Source organism: Pseudonaja textilis, chromosome Z (genome assembly GCF_049901715.1).
Source record: "Pseudonaja textilis isolate UNSWEBS1 chromosome Z, rPseTex1.2, whole genome shotgun sequence".
Lineage (NCBI taxonomy): Eukaryota > Metazoa > Chordata > Lepidosauria > Squamata > Elapidae > Pseudonaja > Pseudonaja textilis.
The window spans coordinates 126,806,313-126,825,911 of NC_142008.1; the positions used below are offsets into that span (position 1 = coordinate 126,806,313).

General features: G+C 44.7%; 1 protein-coding gene across 1 annotated transcript in view; it reads left to right on the forward strand.

Moving 5' to 3' along the window:
• Window positions 1-266: 266 nt before the first annotated feature.
• The window catches only part of LOC113448734 (myosin-7), a 51,135-nt gene continuing 31,802 nt past the window's right edge, over window positions 267-19,599 (forward strand). The window contains 14 exon segments of the mRNA XM_087918188.1: window positions 267-444; window positions 1,803-1,859; window positions 2,712-2,917; window positions 5,268-5,411; window positions 5,998-6,154; window positions 7,014-7,041; window positions 8,677-8,791; window positions 11,497-11,589; window positions 11,701-11,764; window positions 11,880-11,978; window positions 15,365-15,468; window positions 16,711-16,849; window positions 18,009-18,127; window positions 19,199-19,348. Coding sequence (XP_087774314.1) covers window positions 2,720-2,917; window positions 5,268-5,411; window positions 5,998-6,154; window positions 7,014-7,041; window positions 8,677-8,791; window positions 11,497-11,589; window positions 11,701-11,764; window positions 11,880-11,978; window positions 15,365-15,468; window positions 16,711-16,849; window positions 18,009-18,127; window positions 19,199-19,348 — 1,410 coding nt within the window. The 5' untranslated portion in view covers window positions 267-444; window positions 1,803-1,859; window positions 2,712-2,719.

Consider the following 19,599-nt stretch of genomic DNA (forward strand, 5'->3'; position numbering starts at 1 on the left):
TAATTTAACGCTTAATTTTAACGCTACAATTTTGCATCGAGGTGGCATGCAAGGAGAGGATTCTGCAGCGAAGCCAATGAGCCAATGAGGGGGTAGCCACTGCGCAAATTCTCTCCCACTATATCTCCTTCTTGGGACCCCCCCCCTCTCCTTCTCCCCCTCCCTCTGGAATCTCAGCCCTGTTGTTCCAAGATATTTTGAAGTCTCTCTTTCCCCCTCCTCCTCCCTGAACCTGTTCCTATTCTTCATGCCACAACAATGATGACACTTCCAATTGTTCGGGGCCAGGCTGGAGATGTGGGGAGGGAGAGTGTGGGGATGAGATGGGTCTGCCTGTCCATATGAGGCCGGCCAAGAGGAGGGGGCGGGGGGATTGGGGGTTTATAACCAGGGTCCCGGCTAGGCACCCTGCTTAGAACCCCACCCCTTCCGTGCTGGTTTCAGGTAAGACCTCCCCGCCTCCCCCGTGGTAGCCTTCCAGCCCCCCAAAATGTGGGGCGAGAGGGAGTTCCCCATAGCGAATGCGTGCTTCAGGTGGGAACGGTGAGAGGGGCTTTTTTTTTTTTGGCGTTCAGAAATGATCAACACGGATCTTGCTGGGGTTGTGGGAATGGGACGCGTGTCGTGGAGGCCAAGGAGGGGAGGGGGCAATGCGAGGTTTACGTGCATCGCCCCATCCTGAATTTTTTGGGGGGGATGCGGGTAGGAGAAGGAAAACGAGATTTTAGGGGGTGAGCTGGTAGTAGTTATGTCCATTGGGCATCACTGGCGCCTGCTAGTGGTGGTGGGGATATTGCCACCTACAAGCCAGCGGCCTCCTTCCTGGCTCCAGCTGAAGCTCTCCCCCAGTTGGGGAACATGGGAGATGTAGTCCAGCTCAGCTGGAGGAGCCAGGCAAGGGAAGGATGAGCTGGCATCACACCTTCTGTAAAGAGGAAAATTCTTCCCTTGAAATAGTCTCATGTTTGGCCAAGAATATTCTACATTTTCACGCCCTAGTCTAGCTTTTAATTCAGAAATGTCCTTATCTTTCCTTTCCTTTTTCTTATTGCAATCTCCTTCCTTCCTTCCTCCTTTCTTTCCTTCCTCCCTCCCTCCTTCCCTCCTCATCTTTTAATAGAATCGTCAGAAAAGGCACTCTGAGACCTCTAGCTTTTCCTTCCTTCCTTCCTTCCTTCCTTCCTTCCTTCCTTCCTTCCTTCCTTTCTTTCTTTCTTTCCCTTCCCTCCCTACCTTCTTTCCTTTTCCTTCCTTTCTTTCCTCCACCCTCCTTCCCTCCCCTTTCTTCCTTCCTTCCTTCCTTCCTTCCTTCCTTCCTTCCTTCCTTCCTTCCTTCCTTCCTTCTCTACCTTCCATCCCTCCTTTCCTTTTCCTTCCTTCTTCCTCCCTCCCTCCTCACCCCTTTAATAAAATCATCAGAAAAGGCACTCCGAGACCCCTTCTTTTGCTTTCAAAGTAGTTGGGACTACAACTCCCATCACTGGCTGAAAAACATGGATTTTGTAATCCTCGCTGCCTTGAGAACACTTGGTTGCCATTCTCAGCGCGTCCGACTGAAAGAAAAATAAAAACCAACTTTTTGAGGTTTAGTTCTTTCCTTAATCATACACTGCGGAAATTTACCTCAGAATCCAATCTTTCACAAAATATATAAAAATCTATATATTGCAGGTTCTCTCCTCCCGATACTTTTTTTCCTCCTTAAATATATATCTGAATAATCCTGGCAGAATGGATACCTGGGTGGCTGGAGGAAAGGATTGCAGTGTATATTGTACTAACAAGTCTCTTTTCCACAACAGGTGTCTGGCCTGAGGTGTCCCCGGTTCTTCTCTTGTGAAATCCTCTAAAATCAAAGGGTAACTATCATGAGTAGCTATTTCTGACCCAGAGAACGAACTATTCCTAGTAGTATATCTATTCACACTCCTGTCACAGCTGTTCAGGCTTCAGCCCTGCCTAAAGCTGATTTCTAAAGCAGTGCAATTCTGCTAACAGCCAGCAGGGGACAGCATATTTGCAGTGGAAGGAGAGGGATTAAATGAGGTGCAGTTCCAGTGTTGTACACCTGAGGGGGGGAAGCAGAACTATTCAAATCTTGGCCTAGCTCAGAGTGCCCTCTAGTGGTTCTCTTGTGGATGACATATTGCAGATTGCATCTCTTAAGCATTCATAGTCCTGATGATGTTACCTAGTTGGGTCATGAAACGTCTGCAAGAAAACCATCAAGCTAAGAGAGCACCAATCAGTCATCCTCCCCCTCCCCTCCTCCTCTTCCTCCCCACCCCCTCTGAGCACTGATGATGTTACCTAATTGGGTCATGAAACATCTGCAAGAAAACTACCAAGCTCAGAGAACACCCAGGACCCTTCAGTCCTCCTCCTCTTCTTCCTCCTCCTTCTCTTCCTCCTCCTCCCCCCTCCTCTTCCTCCTTCGACTACTGAAGATGTTAGTTTGGTCATGAAACGTCCGCAAGGAAACCACCAAGCTCAGAGAGCACCAAGGACCCTTCAGTCATTCTCTTTCTCCTCCTCCGAGCACTGATGACATTCCCTAGTTGGGTCATGAAATGTCACCCAGCTCAGGGCTGGCGCCCAAGGCCGCTCATTCAAACTTATCCCCAAGGCTGGCAGGTGCGGATCCTACCACCTGCCCACCACGAGAGCATCACGGCCTGTAGATCCCATGATCCACCTGTTTTTATTCGCAGCTCCCACCATGGATGCCGAGATGTCTGATTTCGGGCCCGCCGCCCCGTTCCTGCGCATGCCAGAAAAGCTTCGCATCGAAACTCAGACTCGGCCGTTCGACTTGAAGAAGGACGTCTTCGTGCCGGATGACAAAGAGGAATTTGTGAAGGCCAAGATCGTTTCCAAAGAAGGTGGCAAAGTCACTGCGGAAACAGAAAGCGGGAAGGTAATAATCTCATCCTGCTCGATTGCTTTCTGGACCAAGTGCGAACATTCCAAATCTTTAGAATAACAGAGTGGGAAAGGGGCCTTTGAGGTCCTCTAGTCTAGTGTAGTGGTCGCCAACCAGTGGGCCGGGGATCACTGGTAGTCTGAGAGAAAATGTTGGTGGCCCGCAGAGAAATGTCATCCCCAAAGCAATTAATCCAAGGCTGCACTGCCCACATAACCTGTGGGAACACAAGGCTTGCGTCGCTTGCATTGCGAACAACACAAGATAGTGAGGGGAGCGGGGAAAGGGGGGAGGGGGGACTGCCCCACTCGCCCCACGCGCCTGGCCTGGCCTGGCCACCGGGCTGCTTCTTTCTGCTTCTTTCTTCTTCTGCTTTTGGCTGCACACAAGGAAAGCAGCAAAAGTCTTTCTTTCTCTCCCCCAAACTCCGCCAGAAATGAGTCTTTGGGACCCTGCAAGGCTGTGCCGGCAAAGACTCATTTCTCTCATTGGGGGGAGAGAAAGAAAGACTTCTGCTGCTTCTGCTGTTTTTCTTGCATGAAGCCAAAAGTCTCTCTTTCTTTCTCCCCCTAAGAACGGAGCTGGAGACGGTATCCTACAATCCCAAATAAAGAATGATCGATCGGTAGGAAAACGGGGTGGGGGATTTTCCTGCAGACTTTTTTGAAGGTTTTCCCAGGGTCTCTGCTGCTTCCTGTAGAGACCCTGGGAAAACATCAGCAAGCCACCGTCAGTTAAAATTCATATTAGTGGTCCGTGGGATTTTACAATTACGAGTTTGGTGGTCCCGGAGGTCCGAAAGGTTGGTGACCCCTATTCTAGTCCAACCTCCTATACTATTTTAGACAAATGACTGTAAGCCTCTTAGCCATTCCTTTGAATCCGAAGGAGTTGAATGGATTCTCCTTAATTATTGGCGTCTTCCATCCAGGTCGGCAGTGGGATCCTACCAGGACCACTACCGGTTTGGTGATTGCGCACGCACCTAATGCACACACACCTAAGGCACATGCGCAGCTTCCCACACACCAGCTGAGGCCTGCAGCGCCATCAAGAGGAGAAAGAAGAGAAAAGCGCCAGGGGCAGGTGGCAGGGCCGTTCTTGCGGTTTTCTCTTCTTTTTCCTCTCAGTGGATTGTTTTAACTACCGGTTCGGCTGAACCGGTCCAAACCAGTAACATGCCACCACTGATCCGGGTGTGCTGTAAAACAGGTCTTTGTAGTGCTGGCTGAGGATGATGGGGCTTAACATCCAAGCTATCTGGACGGTACCCCTCGGAGAAGCGTAGATAAACCGAGAAGAAATAATAGTAGAGGGCACAGGGTGGCTGGGGAATTCTGGGAGTTGAAGTCCACGCCTCTTAAAATGGCCGTGGTTGAGAAACACAAAATGGCTTTATGGACAGCAGGAACAGTTGCTACCAAAACAATGGTCAGATAAGAGGGGCTTCAACCCTGACCAAGAAAACAATATAAGAAACTATTCCAGAGAAGCCCCTCCCCAATTTGTATGGGGAGAAAGGTGGGGAAGGGGACATGTTTTAAAGCTTGTGGGACCATCACCATAGCTATTACAATATTACATTCCTATTATAATATTGTAATGCCGACTTAACATGGTGTAGTCTTCTTAATCTGATCTATTGAGCTGACAGTAATAAATCTTCCAGGGGATCAAGCAACGTTGTTCCCTTTTGTGTGTGTTGTGTGCTTGTTTGTGGGTGTGCGCTTTTGAGCCGGCGTGGACTCCTGGCAGCTTCTTGCAAAGATTTTTGAAGGGATGTAGCATTGCTGCTTCCTAGGGCCGAGAGAGTAGGACTGGCCCAAAATCACCTAGCTGGCTTTCACGCCTGAAGCAGGACTAGAACTCCCACATCTCCTGGTGATTGGCCCCAAGTCACCCAATCAACTTTCATGCCTAAGACAGGACACGAACTCCCCATCTCCTGATGATTGACCCAAAGTCACCCAGTCAGGAATTCTAGTCCAAGGCAGGACTAGAACTCCCACATCTCCTGGTGATTGGCCCCAAGTCACCCAATCAACTTTCATGCCTAAGACAGGACACGAACTCCCCATCTCCTGATGATTGACCCAAAGTCACCCAGTCAGGAATTCTAGTCCAAGGCAGGACTAGAACTCCCACATCTCCTGGTGATTGGCCCCAAGTCACCCAATCAACTTTCATGCCTAAGACAGGACACAAACTCCCCATCTCCTGATGATTGGCCCAAAGTCACCCAGTCAGGAATTTTAGTCTAAGGAAGGACTAGAACTCCCACATCTCCTGGTGATTGGCCCAAGATAATCCAAAACCTCAAGATCCAATTCCTTCTCATCGGCAGACGGTGACGGTCAAAGAAGACCAAATCATGCAGCAGAACCCGCCCAAATTCGACAAGATCGAGGACATGGCCATGCTGACCTTTCTGCACGAACCAGCCGTGCTCTACAATCTGAAGGATCGCTATGCCTCCTGGATGATCTACGTAAGCCAAGGAACAGGGAGGGGTGACTTTGCGTGGTGGTCCTTCTTCTACCCCGAAGGGATCTAGGGATGGTGAGCAAAACCCAGTGTCAACTCGTAAAGCATTCCTGGCCTGCTCTTGAGTTGCCGTAGGCAGAGCGGGGGAGGAGCTCGGTTGCTATGACCAGAAGCACATTCCACGTATACCTTTCTCCAGGTTGTATCCCAGGTTATTACAGAGCCATGTTTTCTACAGCCAGAGAAAGTGCTCCATTGGAGAATGTGATTTATGACACATCCTGGGAGGAGGGAGGAAACAGGGTCATAGGTGGACAGTAAATTACGTGGGGCAGAGCCAACTGCACTTGGGAAAGTACCAACATGTTGCTCCTAATAAATAGTTGGATTTCTGTTGAAACTTGGCTCGAAGCTCATGAATTAATTAGGGCGTCCGTCGGAACCCTGACACCCAGGTGGGTTGTGTGTTTAGAGGTGATCCCAGTTACATCAACAATGCAGCTAGTCCTCAACTTCCAACTATGCTCGGTTGGGGAATTCTGGGAGTTGAAGTCCAGAACTTCACTTCTCTTCCTCCTCTTTTTCTCCAGACCTACTCGGGGCTCTTCTGTGTGACGGTCAACCCCTATAAGTGGTTGCCCGTCTACAACGCAGAAGTGGTGGCTGCTTATCGAGGGAAGAAGCGGAGTGAAGCTCCCCCCCACATCTTCTCCATCTCCGACAATGCCTATCAGTACATGTTGACAGGTAAAAGAGGACAAGGGCGCCACAAGGGACGACTTGTTTGTCATCAGAGGAGAACGAAGGTTTCAGGAAGTCAAATGTTGCTCCTCCTTTTCCTCTTCCTCTTTTCCTCCCCTTCCTCTTTATCTTCTCCTCCTCTTCCTCCTCTTCCTGACTATCTTCTCCTTTTCCTCGTCTATCTTCTCCTCCTTCTTCTCTGTCTCTCTTCCTCCTTGTTTACCTCCTCCTTTTCTCCTCCTCTTCCTACTCCTCTTCTTCCTCCTTGTCTATTTTTTCCCTTCTTTTCCTCCTTTTATCTTTTAATTCCTTTCCTCCACTTCCTTGCCTATCTTCTCCTTCTCGTCTTCCTCTTCCACCTCTTCCTTCTTGTCTATCTCCTCTCCTTCCTCTTCCTCTTATCCTCCTCTTCCTCCTCTCTCCTCCTTCTCTTCTTGTTCTCCCTCCTTGTACTCTTTCTCCTCTTCCTTATCGCTTCTCTTCCTCTTTGTCCTTCCTCTCCTTCTCCTTCCCTTCCTTGTCCATCTCTTCCTCTTCTTGTCAATCTTCTCCTTTTCCTCTTCTTCCTCTTTATCTACCTTTTTCCTTCTTCTTTTCCTCCTCTTTTTCTATGTCCTCCTTCTTCCCTTCTCCCTTGTCTATTTTCTCCTCCTCCTCCTCTTCCTCCTTGTCTCTCCTTCTCTACCTTCCCTTCCTCCTTGTCTATCTTCTTCTTCCCTTCCTCCCTTTCTTCCTTGTCAATCTTCTTCCTCCCTTCCTCATCCGTTTTCTCCTTCTCTTCCTCCTTGTCTATCTCCTTCTGCTCTTCCTTCCTTGCTTTCGTGTCCCTCCCTTTCTTTTTAACCCTTTTTCTTCTCTTCCCTAGATCGGGAGAACCAGTCCATTCTTATCACGTAAGTCCCATCTCCTGCCTTGAGATCTTTCACAATGCTCTTTGGTTGTCTTACCATCCCATGGAACTTGGTTTCCGTTTTGATGGTGGGTCTCCTCACAATGAAATTAAAGTGGTTTTCTTCGGTCCTTGACCCAAGCAGGAAGCTATGTGGACATAACATTTGTTTTCTCATTGGGATCGCTAGACATTTTGCAAGGGCTGGGTTGGAAAATGGTGCTGGATTATTTAGGATTAAGATGGAATGGAATGGAATAGAATATAGAAAGAATAGAATAGAATAGAACAGAATAGAATAGAATGGAATGGAATGGAATGGAATGGAATGGAATGGAAAGGAAAGGAAAGGAAAGGAAAGGAAAGGAAAGGAAAGGAAAGGAAAGGAAAGGAAAGGAAAGGAAAGGAAAGGAATGGAATGGAATGGAATGGAATATAGAATATATGAAACAGAATGGAATGGAATAGAATAGAATATAGAATTTATGAAATGGATTGGAATAGAATAGAAAATATGGAATGGAATGGAATGGAATAGAATAGAATATAGAATATATGGAATGGAATAGAATAAGAATAAGAATAGAATAGAATAGAATAGAATAGAATAGAATAGAATAGAATAGAATTTGGAATGGAATGGAATGGAATGGAATAGAATAGAATAGAATAGAATAGAATAGAATTCTTTATTGGCCAAGTGTGATTGGACACACAAGTCTTCGGTGCGTAAGCTCACATTGTACATAAAAGCTATAAGTGATAAATCATGATCATAGTCATCATAAAAATACATTCATCATAAATCATAGAATACAATAGAATATAATATTAATATGCAATATAAAAGACAATAATTGATACGATTAGAATGGTCTCCCATCCAATTACCGGTAGTCCTCAACTTACATCCACAATTGAGCCCAAAATTTCTGTTGCTAAACGAGACCGTTATTAAAGAGAATTTTGTCTCATTTTGCAACCTTTCTTGCCACGTTTGTTAAGAGAATCACTGCAGTCGTTAAGTTAGGAGCACAGTCGTTAAGGAAATCTGACTTCCCCATGGACTGTACTTTTCAGAAGGTCGTAAAAGAGGATCATGTGACCCCGGGACACTGCGACTATCATAAATATGAGTCAGTTGCCAAACATCCGAATGTAAATCGCATGACCCTGGGGACACTGCGACGGTCATAAATTCAAAAAATGATTGTGTCATTTTTTTTTCAGAGGTGTTGCGACTTCGAATGGTCACTAAATGAACTGTTATAAGTCAAGAACTACCTGTACTGATCAGATTTGACCTAGCCTAGCTTTCTGATATCTCCTGGGTTGAATTAAATATTGCTTATGTACAGATGGTCCTCGACTTACGACCGCAGTGGGTACTTTCCGTACCTGAGCGAGACAGTGGTTTCCTGAGCCAACTCTTATTTTGCAACTTGTTTGCCACGGTTGCTAAGCGAAAAGCTGTGGTTGTTAAGTGGGTCACACGGTCGTTAAGCGAATCCCGGCCTTCCCCCATTGAGCTTGCTTGTCGGAAGCCGGCCCCGCCTGGTGATCTTACTTACCGCTCACATAAACACTGTCCCGTGAATTGGGCCTTAATGAAATTAGTGTTGTTTTTTCCTACCTGTAGGGGAGAATCCGGTGCCGGGAAAACAGTGAACACCAAGCGGGTCATCCAATATTTTGCGGTCATTGCTGCCATTGGGGACCGTAGCAAGAAAGACCAAGCAGCTGCAACGGGGAAGGTGAGGGTCCAATCAGGTGGCGTTTCTTCACCTTGGGAACTTTAAGACAGAGGGTACTTCAATTCCCAGAATTCCCTGTGCTTGAGGCCTACCTATACTCCCGTTCGATGTTTCTCAACCTTGGGAACTGTTCTGACCCAGCTCTCGAAACACGGCAAACCCTCTGAAGTGAACTCAGAGATTCCTTTAACTAGGGGCACCGGCAGCCCCGGTAAAAAATTTCTCTCTCACCGCAGGCTAACAAGTCCGTCCGTCCGGAAGATGAATAGTTGTCTGCCACATCTATTAGTTTCTGCCCCCCAGGGTTTCGCTAGCAGCAGTGGATTTTCCGTCCTAAGGACCGGCCTATAGATTTCCACTGCTCTCCTCTCCTCTGCCTTCTGCGCATCTGTGCGTCAGGCACTGGACTCAGTTCCTCCCCTTCCTCATCAGCCACCTCCAGACCTGGGGCTGATGGACTGCCCAGGCTCTGCCTCTGCCTCTGTCTCTGTCTCTCTCTACTCTCTCTCTCTCTCTGCCAGCTCCATTCCCTCTTCCCCCTCAGAAGCTCCCAGGGTGCCCTGATGCTGATCCTGACTCCTATGCCTCCTCCTCCTCCTCCTCCTCCTCCTCCTCCGATTCAGTTGCTGCAAGGGCCAGTGCCAAAAAATCACAACAGGAACTTAGAGGAATGGACTTCAACTCCCAGAATTCCCTATGCTTGAGGACTACCTATACTCCAGTTCAATGTTTTTCAACCTTGGGAACTTTAGGTAGATAAATTAACAGACTTGGAATGGACCTTGTAGGTCATCTAGTCCAAACGCCCACCCCCACCGCCCAAGCAGGAGACCCCCACACCATTTCTGACAAATGGCTGTCCAGTCTTTTCTTGAAAGCCTCCGGGGATGAAGCTCCCACAACTTCCAAAGGCAACTTCTGTTCTATCCGTTGATGGTTCTCACTGTCAGAAAGTTTCTCCTTATTTCCAGGTTGAATCTCTCCTTGTTCAGTTTCCATACTTTATTCCTTGTCTGTCCTTCAGGTGCCTTGGAAAATAGCTTAACCCCTTCCTCCTCTCTGGGGCAGCCCCTCAAATATTGGAAGATGGCTATCCTGTCTCCCCTGGTCCTTCTCTTCACTAGACTAGCCATGCCCAGTTCCTGCAAATGTTCACTGTATGTTTTAGTCTCCAGTTCCCTAATCATCCTGGTTGCTCTTTTCTGCACTCTTTCTAAGTTTCAACATCTTTTTAATAGTGTGGGGATCAAAACTGGCTGCAGTACTCTAAGTGTGGCCTTACTAAGGCTTTATAGATTGGTATTAGTACCTCCCTTGATCTGGATTGTATCCCTCCATTAATACAATTTAGGATTGCATTGGCTTGTTTGGCTTATAAATGCTCCAACACTGGAAGATTTTAAGAAGAGATTGGACAACCATTTGGACAAAATTCAAAATGAATTTTTTTTTTTTGGTTAGGCATAGTAGTTCTTAATGGGTCTAAGTCTACATGGAGGGAAGTAAGCAATGAGGTGCCACAAGGTTCCGTCTTAGGCCCAGGACTCTTCTATATCTTAACGACTTAGATGAGGGAATAGAAGGGGAACTTACCAAATCTGCAGATGATACTAAGCTGGCAGGAATAGCTAACACCCAAGAAGATAGGCTCAAGATCCAGATGGATCTCGACAGACTAGAACACTGGGCCGTATCTAACAAAATGAAATTTAATGTAGAGAAAAGTAAAGTCCTACATTTAGGCAAGAAAAACCAAAAGTACACATATAGACTGGGTGAAACCAGGCTCAACAGCAGTAACTGGGAGAGGGATCTTGGAGCCTTAGTGGACAACCAGCTAAATATGAGCCAGCCATGTGCAGCAGCAGCCCAAAAAGCCAATGCAATCCTAAATTGCGTTTACACAGGGATACAATCGAGATCAAGGGGGTACTAATACCACTCTATAAAGTCTTAGTAAGACCATTCCTAGAGTACTGCATTCAGTTTTGTTTACCACATTATCAAAAAGATGTTGAGACTCTAGAAAAAGTACAGAGAAGAGCAATCAGGATGATTAGGGATTGGAGGCTAAAACATACAATGAACGGTTGCAGGAACTGGGCTTGGCTAGTCTAGTGAAGAGAAGGACCAGGGGAGACAGGATAGCAGTCTTCCAATATTTGAGGGGCTGCCACAGAGAGAAGGAAGGGGTCAAGCTATTTTCTAAAATGTCTGTAGGCCAGACAAGGAACAATGGACGGAAACTGAACAAGGAGAGATTTAACCTGGAAACAAGGAGAAACTTTCTGACAGTGAGAGCCATCAACCAATGGAACAGAAGTTGCCCTCGGAAGTTGTGGGAGCGCCATCACTTGAGACTTTCAAGAAGAGATTGGACTGCCATCTGTCAGAAATGGTGTGGGGTCTCTCGCTTGGGGTTGGACTAGATGACCTACAAGGTCCCTTCCAACTCTGATTATCTGGATGATGGGCTGCACCAGCGCTGGCTATTTAAACTGTTCAAAGAAGGGAAAACATGCTGGAACACGTTTAGTTGCCTTGCTGGGTCTCCCTGCATTGTGTGAATAGACTCAGAAAGTCGTTGGGGTGTATTAATTTTCCCCCCAATGCAAAACATCTCCATGTAATAAACTTGGGTCCATTTTCCCTGATTTAACTTTTTGATATATCCTGTTCCACCCCTCACCCACCCCCATCTATAGGGCACCTTGGAAGATCAAATCATCCAGGCCAACCCAGCTCTGGAGGCCTTCGGTAACGCCAAGACCTTGAGGAATGACAACTCCTCCCGATTTGTAAGTTGGGCTGAAAGAAAAAGGTTTGGCCTCTTTGGGTTACCAAGACCATCGTGCTTAATTTTTGCAAACTTCTATATGTTCTCAATCCATTTTTCCTTTCTTCTTTAGGGTAAATTCATCCGAATTCACTTTGGAGCAACCGGAAAGCTGGCATCAGCCGACATAGAAACCTGTGAGTGTTGGCGTTCCAAAATTCTCAAACGTTCGATTGATTCTTGGAAAGTTCTTCTGCACGTTCACCATCTCGGTATCTTTTGTCGTTCTCCCCTTTTCCATCTTCACCTTAGATCTCCTGGAAAAATCCAGAGTAATCTTCCAGCTGAAGGCTGAGAGGAATTATCACATCTATTACCAAATCTTGTCCAACAAGAAGCCAGAGCTGTTGGGTGAGTCCTTCGTTCTCCCCGAATTTATAAAACCCTAGTGAAGGCCACACCTGGAATGCTGCAGCCAATTTTGGTCACCGTGCTACAAAAAAGATGTTGAGGCTGTAGAAAATGTTCAGAGAAGAGCAACTGAGATGATCAAAAACATATGAAGGATTTGGGGTTGGCTAGTAGTCTAAAGAAAATAAGAATTAGGGGGTGACACGATGGCCATGTTCCGAGAGTGGCATGGTGGCCTAGAGGTGGAGCTTCCTCTTCACAATCAGGAGGCTGTGAGTTCGATCCTAGGTAGCGGCAGATATTTTTCTCTCTTTGGAGGCAACGAGAATTTAACTGCTGAGCGAAACTCCGTATGGGTGACAGGAAGGGCATCCGGCCAATAAACACGTTCAGACTCCACCCCGTAAGGATCCTTAAAAGAAGATGATAATAGCACTATTCCAGTACTTGAGGGACTGCCACAATGAAGAGAGAGCCAAGCTATTCTCCAAAGCACCTGAAGGCAGGACAAGAAACAACGGTTGGAAACTAATTAAATTAAGGAGAAACTTCCTAATAGTGAGGACAATTAACCAGTGGAACTACTTGCCACCAGAAGTTGTGGGTGCTCCGTCACTGGATGTTTTTAAGAAGAGACTGAAAGTCACTTATCTTCAAATGATATGGTTTAGCTCCTATTCTATTCTATTCTATTCTATTCTATTCTATTCTATTCTATTCTAATTTCTATTCTAATTTCTATTTCTATATCCTATTCCATTCCCATTCTATTCTTCTATTATTTCACTGAAATTTCCTTTCAGGTAATCCCAGACTTTGGTCCGTTGTTTTTGAGGATCAGACGATTCTGTCCAAACTAGTTCGATAAACTACATCTCTTCCATCTTGACCTTGTACAGATCTGATGAGTTCACATATTTTTGAAGTCGGGAAGGCTTCCTTCAGGCTAGGTTGATGAGCCTTCGTCTCGCTGAGTTGAACACTCTCTTCTAAATGTCCATGGAGATCCTCAGTCATCCAGGTCAAGGTTGTACCAAAGGTGCTTTTTTTTTCAAGAGGCAACTGGACTTTCTGGTTTTTCTTTGAAGACATTTCGCTTCTCCTCCAAGAAGCTTCTTCAGCTCTGATTGACTCATTCCCCACCATCCAGTCAGAGCTGAAGAAGCTTTTGGAGGAGAAGCGAAATGTCTTCGAAAAAAAGCAGAAAGTCCAGTTCTTTCTTGAAAAAGCACCTTTGGGATTAATCTCTTCTGGTTACTTCTTGACTTAGGAGGAGTTGAATCGAGTCTCTCTTCACCCGTTCAAATTAGTTGTGGTGGAACACTTCCTTTTTTAATAATAAAGTTTTTTATTTTTATAACCAAAACAAAAACAAAAAAAAAATAAACCATCTTTCTGTTCAACAGTGTGTCAGTTAGGTACATATATTTTGTGCACATAATAACATTATCATACATATCTTACTTGTTTATGCTTATAATCATTCTAATCAGTATTTTATATCACATTTGTCAATTATTATATTATCATTAACATTGTAGTTATTGTCTTTCAAGGGTATATTTCACATTCATTTTCTTACTCTATCTAACTCAATCATTTACCAGTTATGGTATATTATACTATACTTACATATTTCAATTTCTTACTCTTCTATCCAGCCATTCATAAAATAAATTCCAAATTTCATAATAATCTCTTTCTTCCTGTTCTCTAATTGCCACTGTCAATCTATTCATTTCTGCACATTCCATTATTATGGTGGAACTTCATTAAGAACAAGACTTGTCTGGGCTGTTTGGTGCCTTGAGATAAGCTGTCCTCACCTTAGTCTTAAGTTCCTCTGTCTCCATCATTACATACCCCGGTTGGTAAGGGAGATTATCCTCTATATCACATGAATTGCAAGGTACCTGATCTTGTGGAGTCTTGGATGCTCTCTGAGCTTGGTTGTTGGAGAGCAAGCCCCCACTCCCTTCTAGCACTGATGATGTTACCCAGTTGGGTCATGAAACGTCTGCAAGGAAACAACCAAGCTCAGAGGACTCCACAATCATCTCCTCCTCCTCCACCACCACCTCTTCCTCCTCCTTCTCTTCCTCCCACTCCTCTCTTTTTCTCCTTCACTCCACAAACCCCACTCCCTTCTAGCACTGATGATGTCACCTAGTTGGGTCATGAAACGTCTGCAAGAAAACAACCAAGTTCAGAGGACTCCACAGTCCTCCTCCTCCTCCCCTCTTACTTGTCCTTCTCTTCCTCCCACTCCTCTCTTTTTCTCGACTCCACAAATCCCACTGCTTTCTAGTACTGATGGTGTCACCTAGTTGGGTCATGAAACATCTGCAAGAAAACCACCAAGCTCAGAGAGCATCAAGGACCCCACTGCCCCCGTTTCCTCCTCCTCCCTCCTCCTCCTCCTCCTCCTCCTCCTCCTCCTCCTCCTCCTCCTCCTCCTCCTCCTCCTCCTCCTCCTCCTCCTCTTCTATCAATACCTTGTCTTCTCTTTGGGGACACTTGTCCTCTAGAATGGTGTCACCTGTGAAATGCAGGGGGTGGCTATGATTGTCGAAGATCATGCTCCTCACCCAGACCTTCTCTCTTAAGAACGAAGGGCAGCTTGGTTGACTTCTTAGTTTCCATCCTCCTTTCTGCATCCTTGAAGTGTATTGTTTGCACGACAGGGTTTTTTCATTGTTTCGTTGGGACCTGTTCTGAGATTTACAGCAGTGGTGAAGCCTCCTGTTGAGGTAATTCCCTGTTAGGAGAATGAGTGCATACAGGGAGATGTATAGAGAATAGTGTTGGAATAATAGACACAGAGCACACAGATACACTGTACAGTAAATATAGGTTTTTACTTCCAGAAAGGTTTAAGCAAAGTCCAAAATAAGAAGTCCAAAAGTCATTCACAGGTAAATCAGTTAGTTTTTCAATCCAGGGATAATCGAAATATCAAATTCCAGTGTCAAAAAACAGTTCAGTATCAGATTTACATCAAATCCAGTAATATCAGTCAATTAGGAAAAATGGAGCAACGGCGATACTTTCCAACAGAAGATACTCAGATACAACAGAGATACTCAGACATACTCTCTTTTGAGACTCAGACTAAGACTAAAACAACCCAGGTTTCTGGCTCCATCTTATGGCCAACCACACCTAATTGCAGTTTTTAGCATGCTCTTAAAGAGACAGTATTAAAATGTCTATCCTGGTTTATATATTTCTAACTCAAATACCTGTTAGGTGACTTATATTCCTAACACCTCCTTTCCATTTCAGAACGGCCCTTGTCCTCTTCTGGTGATGGAATAAACCATTTAGGAAGAGAAGGTTGGCCATGTTGTGTAACCGCCCGACTTCTCCCATCCTTCTCTTTCCAGATATGCTGTTGGTCACCAACAATCCTTACGACTACGCCTTCATCTCCCAAGGAGAGACTACGGTACCTTCCATTGATGATGCTGAGGAACTGTTAGCAACTGACGTGAGTAATATTCTAAGTGTTTCTCCAACTTGGCTTCTAAGTCAGAGGTGTCCTACCTAGACAACTTGAAGACCTATGGACTTCAGCTCCCAGAATTCTCCATCCAGGGTGGCTAGCTGGGGAATTCTGGGAGTTGAAGAACACTGGACTTCAGGTTGCTCAGGTTGGATACTCCTTGTTCAAGAAGTTTCAGACTATTGGACTTTGAACCTCAACAACTTGAAGACTTAAGATTTGTGGATTTCAACTCCCAGAATTCTCCATCCAGGGTGCCTAGCTGGGGAATTCTGGGAGTTGAAGTTCACAGGTCTTCATGTTGTCCAGGTAGGTAGTTCAAGATGTTTAAACTTCGGTATTGCACCCTGAACTTTCCCCAAGCTCATGGGACTTGTAGTCCAACCTATATCTGAGAAATCCAAGTTTAGAGATCTATTTGTTGGAATTTGAATAGCTGGTTGGTTTTGTTTAATTTTTTTTATTTATATTTATTTTATTTGTCAAGCAAGTATTAAATAACAGGTATAAGTATAAACATGATTATGAATACATGAAATGGATACTAATAAAAAGGAACATTAGAACAGGGATGGTAGGCACATTGGTGTGCTTATGCATGCCCCTTGAAGACCTCTTAGGAATGGGATGCGGTCAGCAGTAGACGGTCTGAGGTTAAAGTTTTTGGGGTTTAAGGATATAACAACAGAGTCACGTAGTGTATTCTGGACATTGACCACTCTGTTGCTGAAGTTGTATTTCCTGCAATCGAGTTTGGTGTGGTTTACCTTCAGGTTGTATCTATTGTGTGCTCTTGCATTGTTGTGGTTGAAGCTGAAGTATTCCTTGACGGGTAGGACATTGCAATAGATAATTTTATGTACTATACTTAGATTCAGATCGAAGGTGGCATAGTTCTAGGTTGTCTAAGCCTAAAATCTCAAGTCTGGTGGCATAAGGTATTCTGCTACGAATAGAGGAGCGGAGAACTCTTTTCGTGAAATATTTCTGGACTTTCTCAACTGTGTTAATATCTGATATGTCGTGCAGGTTCCAGACAGATGAGCTGTACGTTTTGTATGCTCTAGTTAGCAGCGCGATATTACCGGAGTAAAAGCTACGCAGGATTAGGTTAACAACTCTTAATGCCTGTTTTGTCTATGTAGTTACAGCGAGCTCCTTTGGTTGAGCTTGGAGAAAAAAAAACTCATTCCGTTTTTTTCTCCCCCCCCTGCCCCCCAAACCCAGAATGCCTTTGACATCTTAGGGTTCACCCAAGAGGAGAAAAATTCCATCTACAAGCTGACGGGGGCCATCATGCACTACGGGAACATGAAATTCAAGCAGAAGCAACGAGAGGAACAGGCTGAGCCTGATGGGACTGAAGGTGAGGGGAAGACATCATCCCGGCCCCCAAATTACAACGACGAGAAATAATATATCAAGGTTTATCAATGCACCGTTAATGATAAAATTATTGAAAGGATACGGGTAATCCTCCAATTTCAGGTCGAATAATGTGCCAGTTTCGTCACTTCCAGTATTACAGGTAGTGACGAAAAGGCGTATTATTCGACCTGAAAAGCCTTGCAGAGGCTTTTTTTCAAACCTCTGGCAAGCCGAAAAAGGCCTCAAACCAGCCAAAAAAAAAATCAGCTGCGAGGCGCGCGCATGCGCAGTGAGGCACGTTTGCCTGCAGTTTGCATGCCGGCAGAAGTGGCTCTGTGTGCCGCTTGTGGCACGTATGCCATAGGTGCCATCATGGACCTAGGAGAACAAACCCATGAGGACTAGATTCATCATTCCATCTGCATTTAAAAGGCAAAGGGTGACCTGGATGGTGAGAATCTCCATAGACATTAAGGCATGCAGCTTAATGTTTCGGTTCTCCAAAACATGTATAAAAAAACAATACTCTGTTTTCCCCAAAATACAACCTACCTTGAAAGGAAGTCCTAGCTTGATTTTTACATGTGCACCCAATATAAGCCCTACCCCCAAAATAAGCCCCAATTAAGATCCCGCCCACTCCAGAGTAGACGGGTAAAAATTAAGCTAGGGTGGGGATGGGAGGATGGAACTGCCCTACTACTCACCTTTGGACAGTTGTAGCCAGGCCTCGCACACCCCGACACCTGCCTTACTGGCCCGTTTCTTCTGGAGCTCTGTTATTGGCTGCAGAGGCCTTCAGGAAAGACTTGCCGGCCGTAGAAGAAAAAGCTGACAGCGAAAAGCAGGCCAGGGGCGATGCGCGCCAATGAGATTAATCAGTGGATGACATCCCCTGAAAATAAGACCTAGTGCCCTTTTTGGTAGCCAAGAAATATATAATACAGGGTCTTATTTGGGGGGAAACATGGTAATAATAATAATAATAATAATAATAATAATAATAATAATAATAATAATAATAATAATTCAGCCTGCCCACTTAAAAGCATGTTTTATGGACTGGGTCTTGAACTACATCAAGTTGGCGTCGACCACTTGAGTTCTTTCCAACTTGTCCACCCCATCTCCTAACCCAACTTCCATGGCTCTTGCAGAAGCTGACAAGTCGGCATATCTGATGGCCCTGAACTCTGCAGACCTGCTCAAGGGGCTTTGCCACCCGAGGGTCAAAGTGGGGAACGAGTACGTCACCAAAGGGCAAAATGTCCAACAGGTAAGAATCCCACCTGCCTAGAGAGAAAAACCGACCCACAAAAGAAAAAAGAAATGAGGAGGACCCAGTTTTCACATTCAAACTCAAGGTGCACATATAATTTCTTTCTTTTTTAATGGGGTGAGATGTTTTTATGGCCACCTACCCAAGCAGAACTCAAGATTGTCTCCTTGTGGGTCTAATTCAAATTCCTTGGGTGTCTAATCACACTCGGCCAATAAAGTATTCTATTCTATTCTCTATTCTATTCTCTATTCTATTTTCTATTCTATTTTCTATTCTATTCTATTCTATTCTATTTTCTATTCCATTCCATTCACTGTCCTCTTTTCCCTTCCATATTTTCTTTTCCCCCCCATTTACTGTCTTCCCTCTATTCTATTCTATTCTATTCTATTCTATTCTATTCTATTCTATTCTATTCTATTCTATTCTATTCTATTCTATTCTATTCTATTCTATTCTATTCTCTATTCTATTCTATTTTCTATTCTATTTTCTATTCCATTCCATTCACTGTCCTCTTTTCCCTTCCATATTTTCTTCCCCCCCATTTACTGTCTTCCCTCTATTCTATTCTATTCTATTCTATTCTATTCTATTCTACTCACTCTACTCTACTCTACTCTACTCTACTCTACTCTATTCTATTCTATTCTGTTGTCTGTTCCATTCTATTTTCTATTCTATGCTATATTTTCTATTCCATTCTGTTCTATATTTTTTATTCTGGTCTAGTCTATTCTAATTATTCTATTCTATATTTTCTTTTCTGTTCTGTTCTGTTTTATATTTTCTATTCTATTCTACTCCATATACTATTCTATATTTTCAATTCTGTTCTATATTTTTTACTCTGGTCTAATCTTTTCTAGTCTATATTTCCCAGTCTATTCTAGTTATTCTATTCTACATTGTCTATTCTGTTTTATATTGTCAAGTCTAGTCTATATTTTCTTTTCTAATCTTCTCTAGTCTACATTCCAGTTTAGTCTAGTTCTCTTGAACTTTATCAGAGAATTTAGGACAGAAGGAAGCTTCCTCTCCCCATAATGTCCTTTTCCTAAACAGGTGTACTATTCCACGGGGGCGCTGGCCAAGGCTGTCTATGAGAGGATGTTTACCTGGATGGTCATGAGAATCAACAGCACTCTGGAAACCAAACTGCCCCGACAGTATTTCATTGGGGTGTTGGATATTGCTGGCTTCGAGATCTTTGATGTGAGTAATTCCTTCTTGAGTCACGGTCTTGGTTTGTTTATTGGATAGATCAATCTCCCCCAAGTTGCTTCTCCAATGTTTTGGGACTGCAGTTCTCAGAATTTGCCAGGCTACAACCGGGTACACTTGAAATGGGTGGATGGATGGATGGACGGATGGATGGAGGGACCACCCACCCACCTGCCCACCCATCTCTCTCTCTCTCTCTCTTTCTCTTTCCCACCCTTCCTTCCTTCTTCCATCCTTTCCAT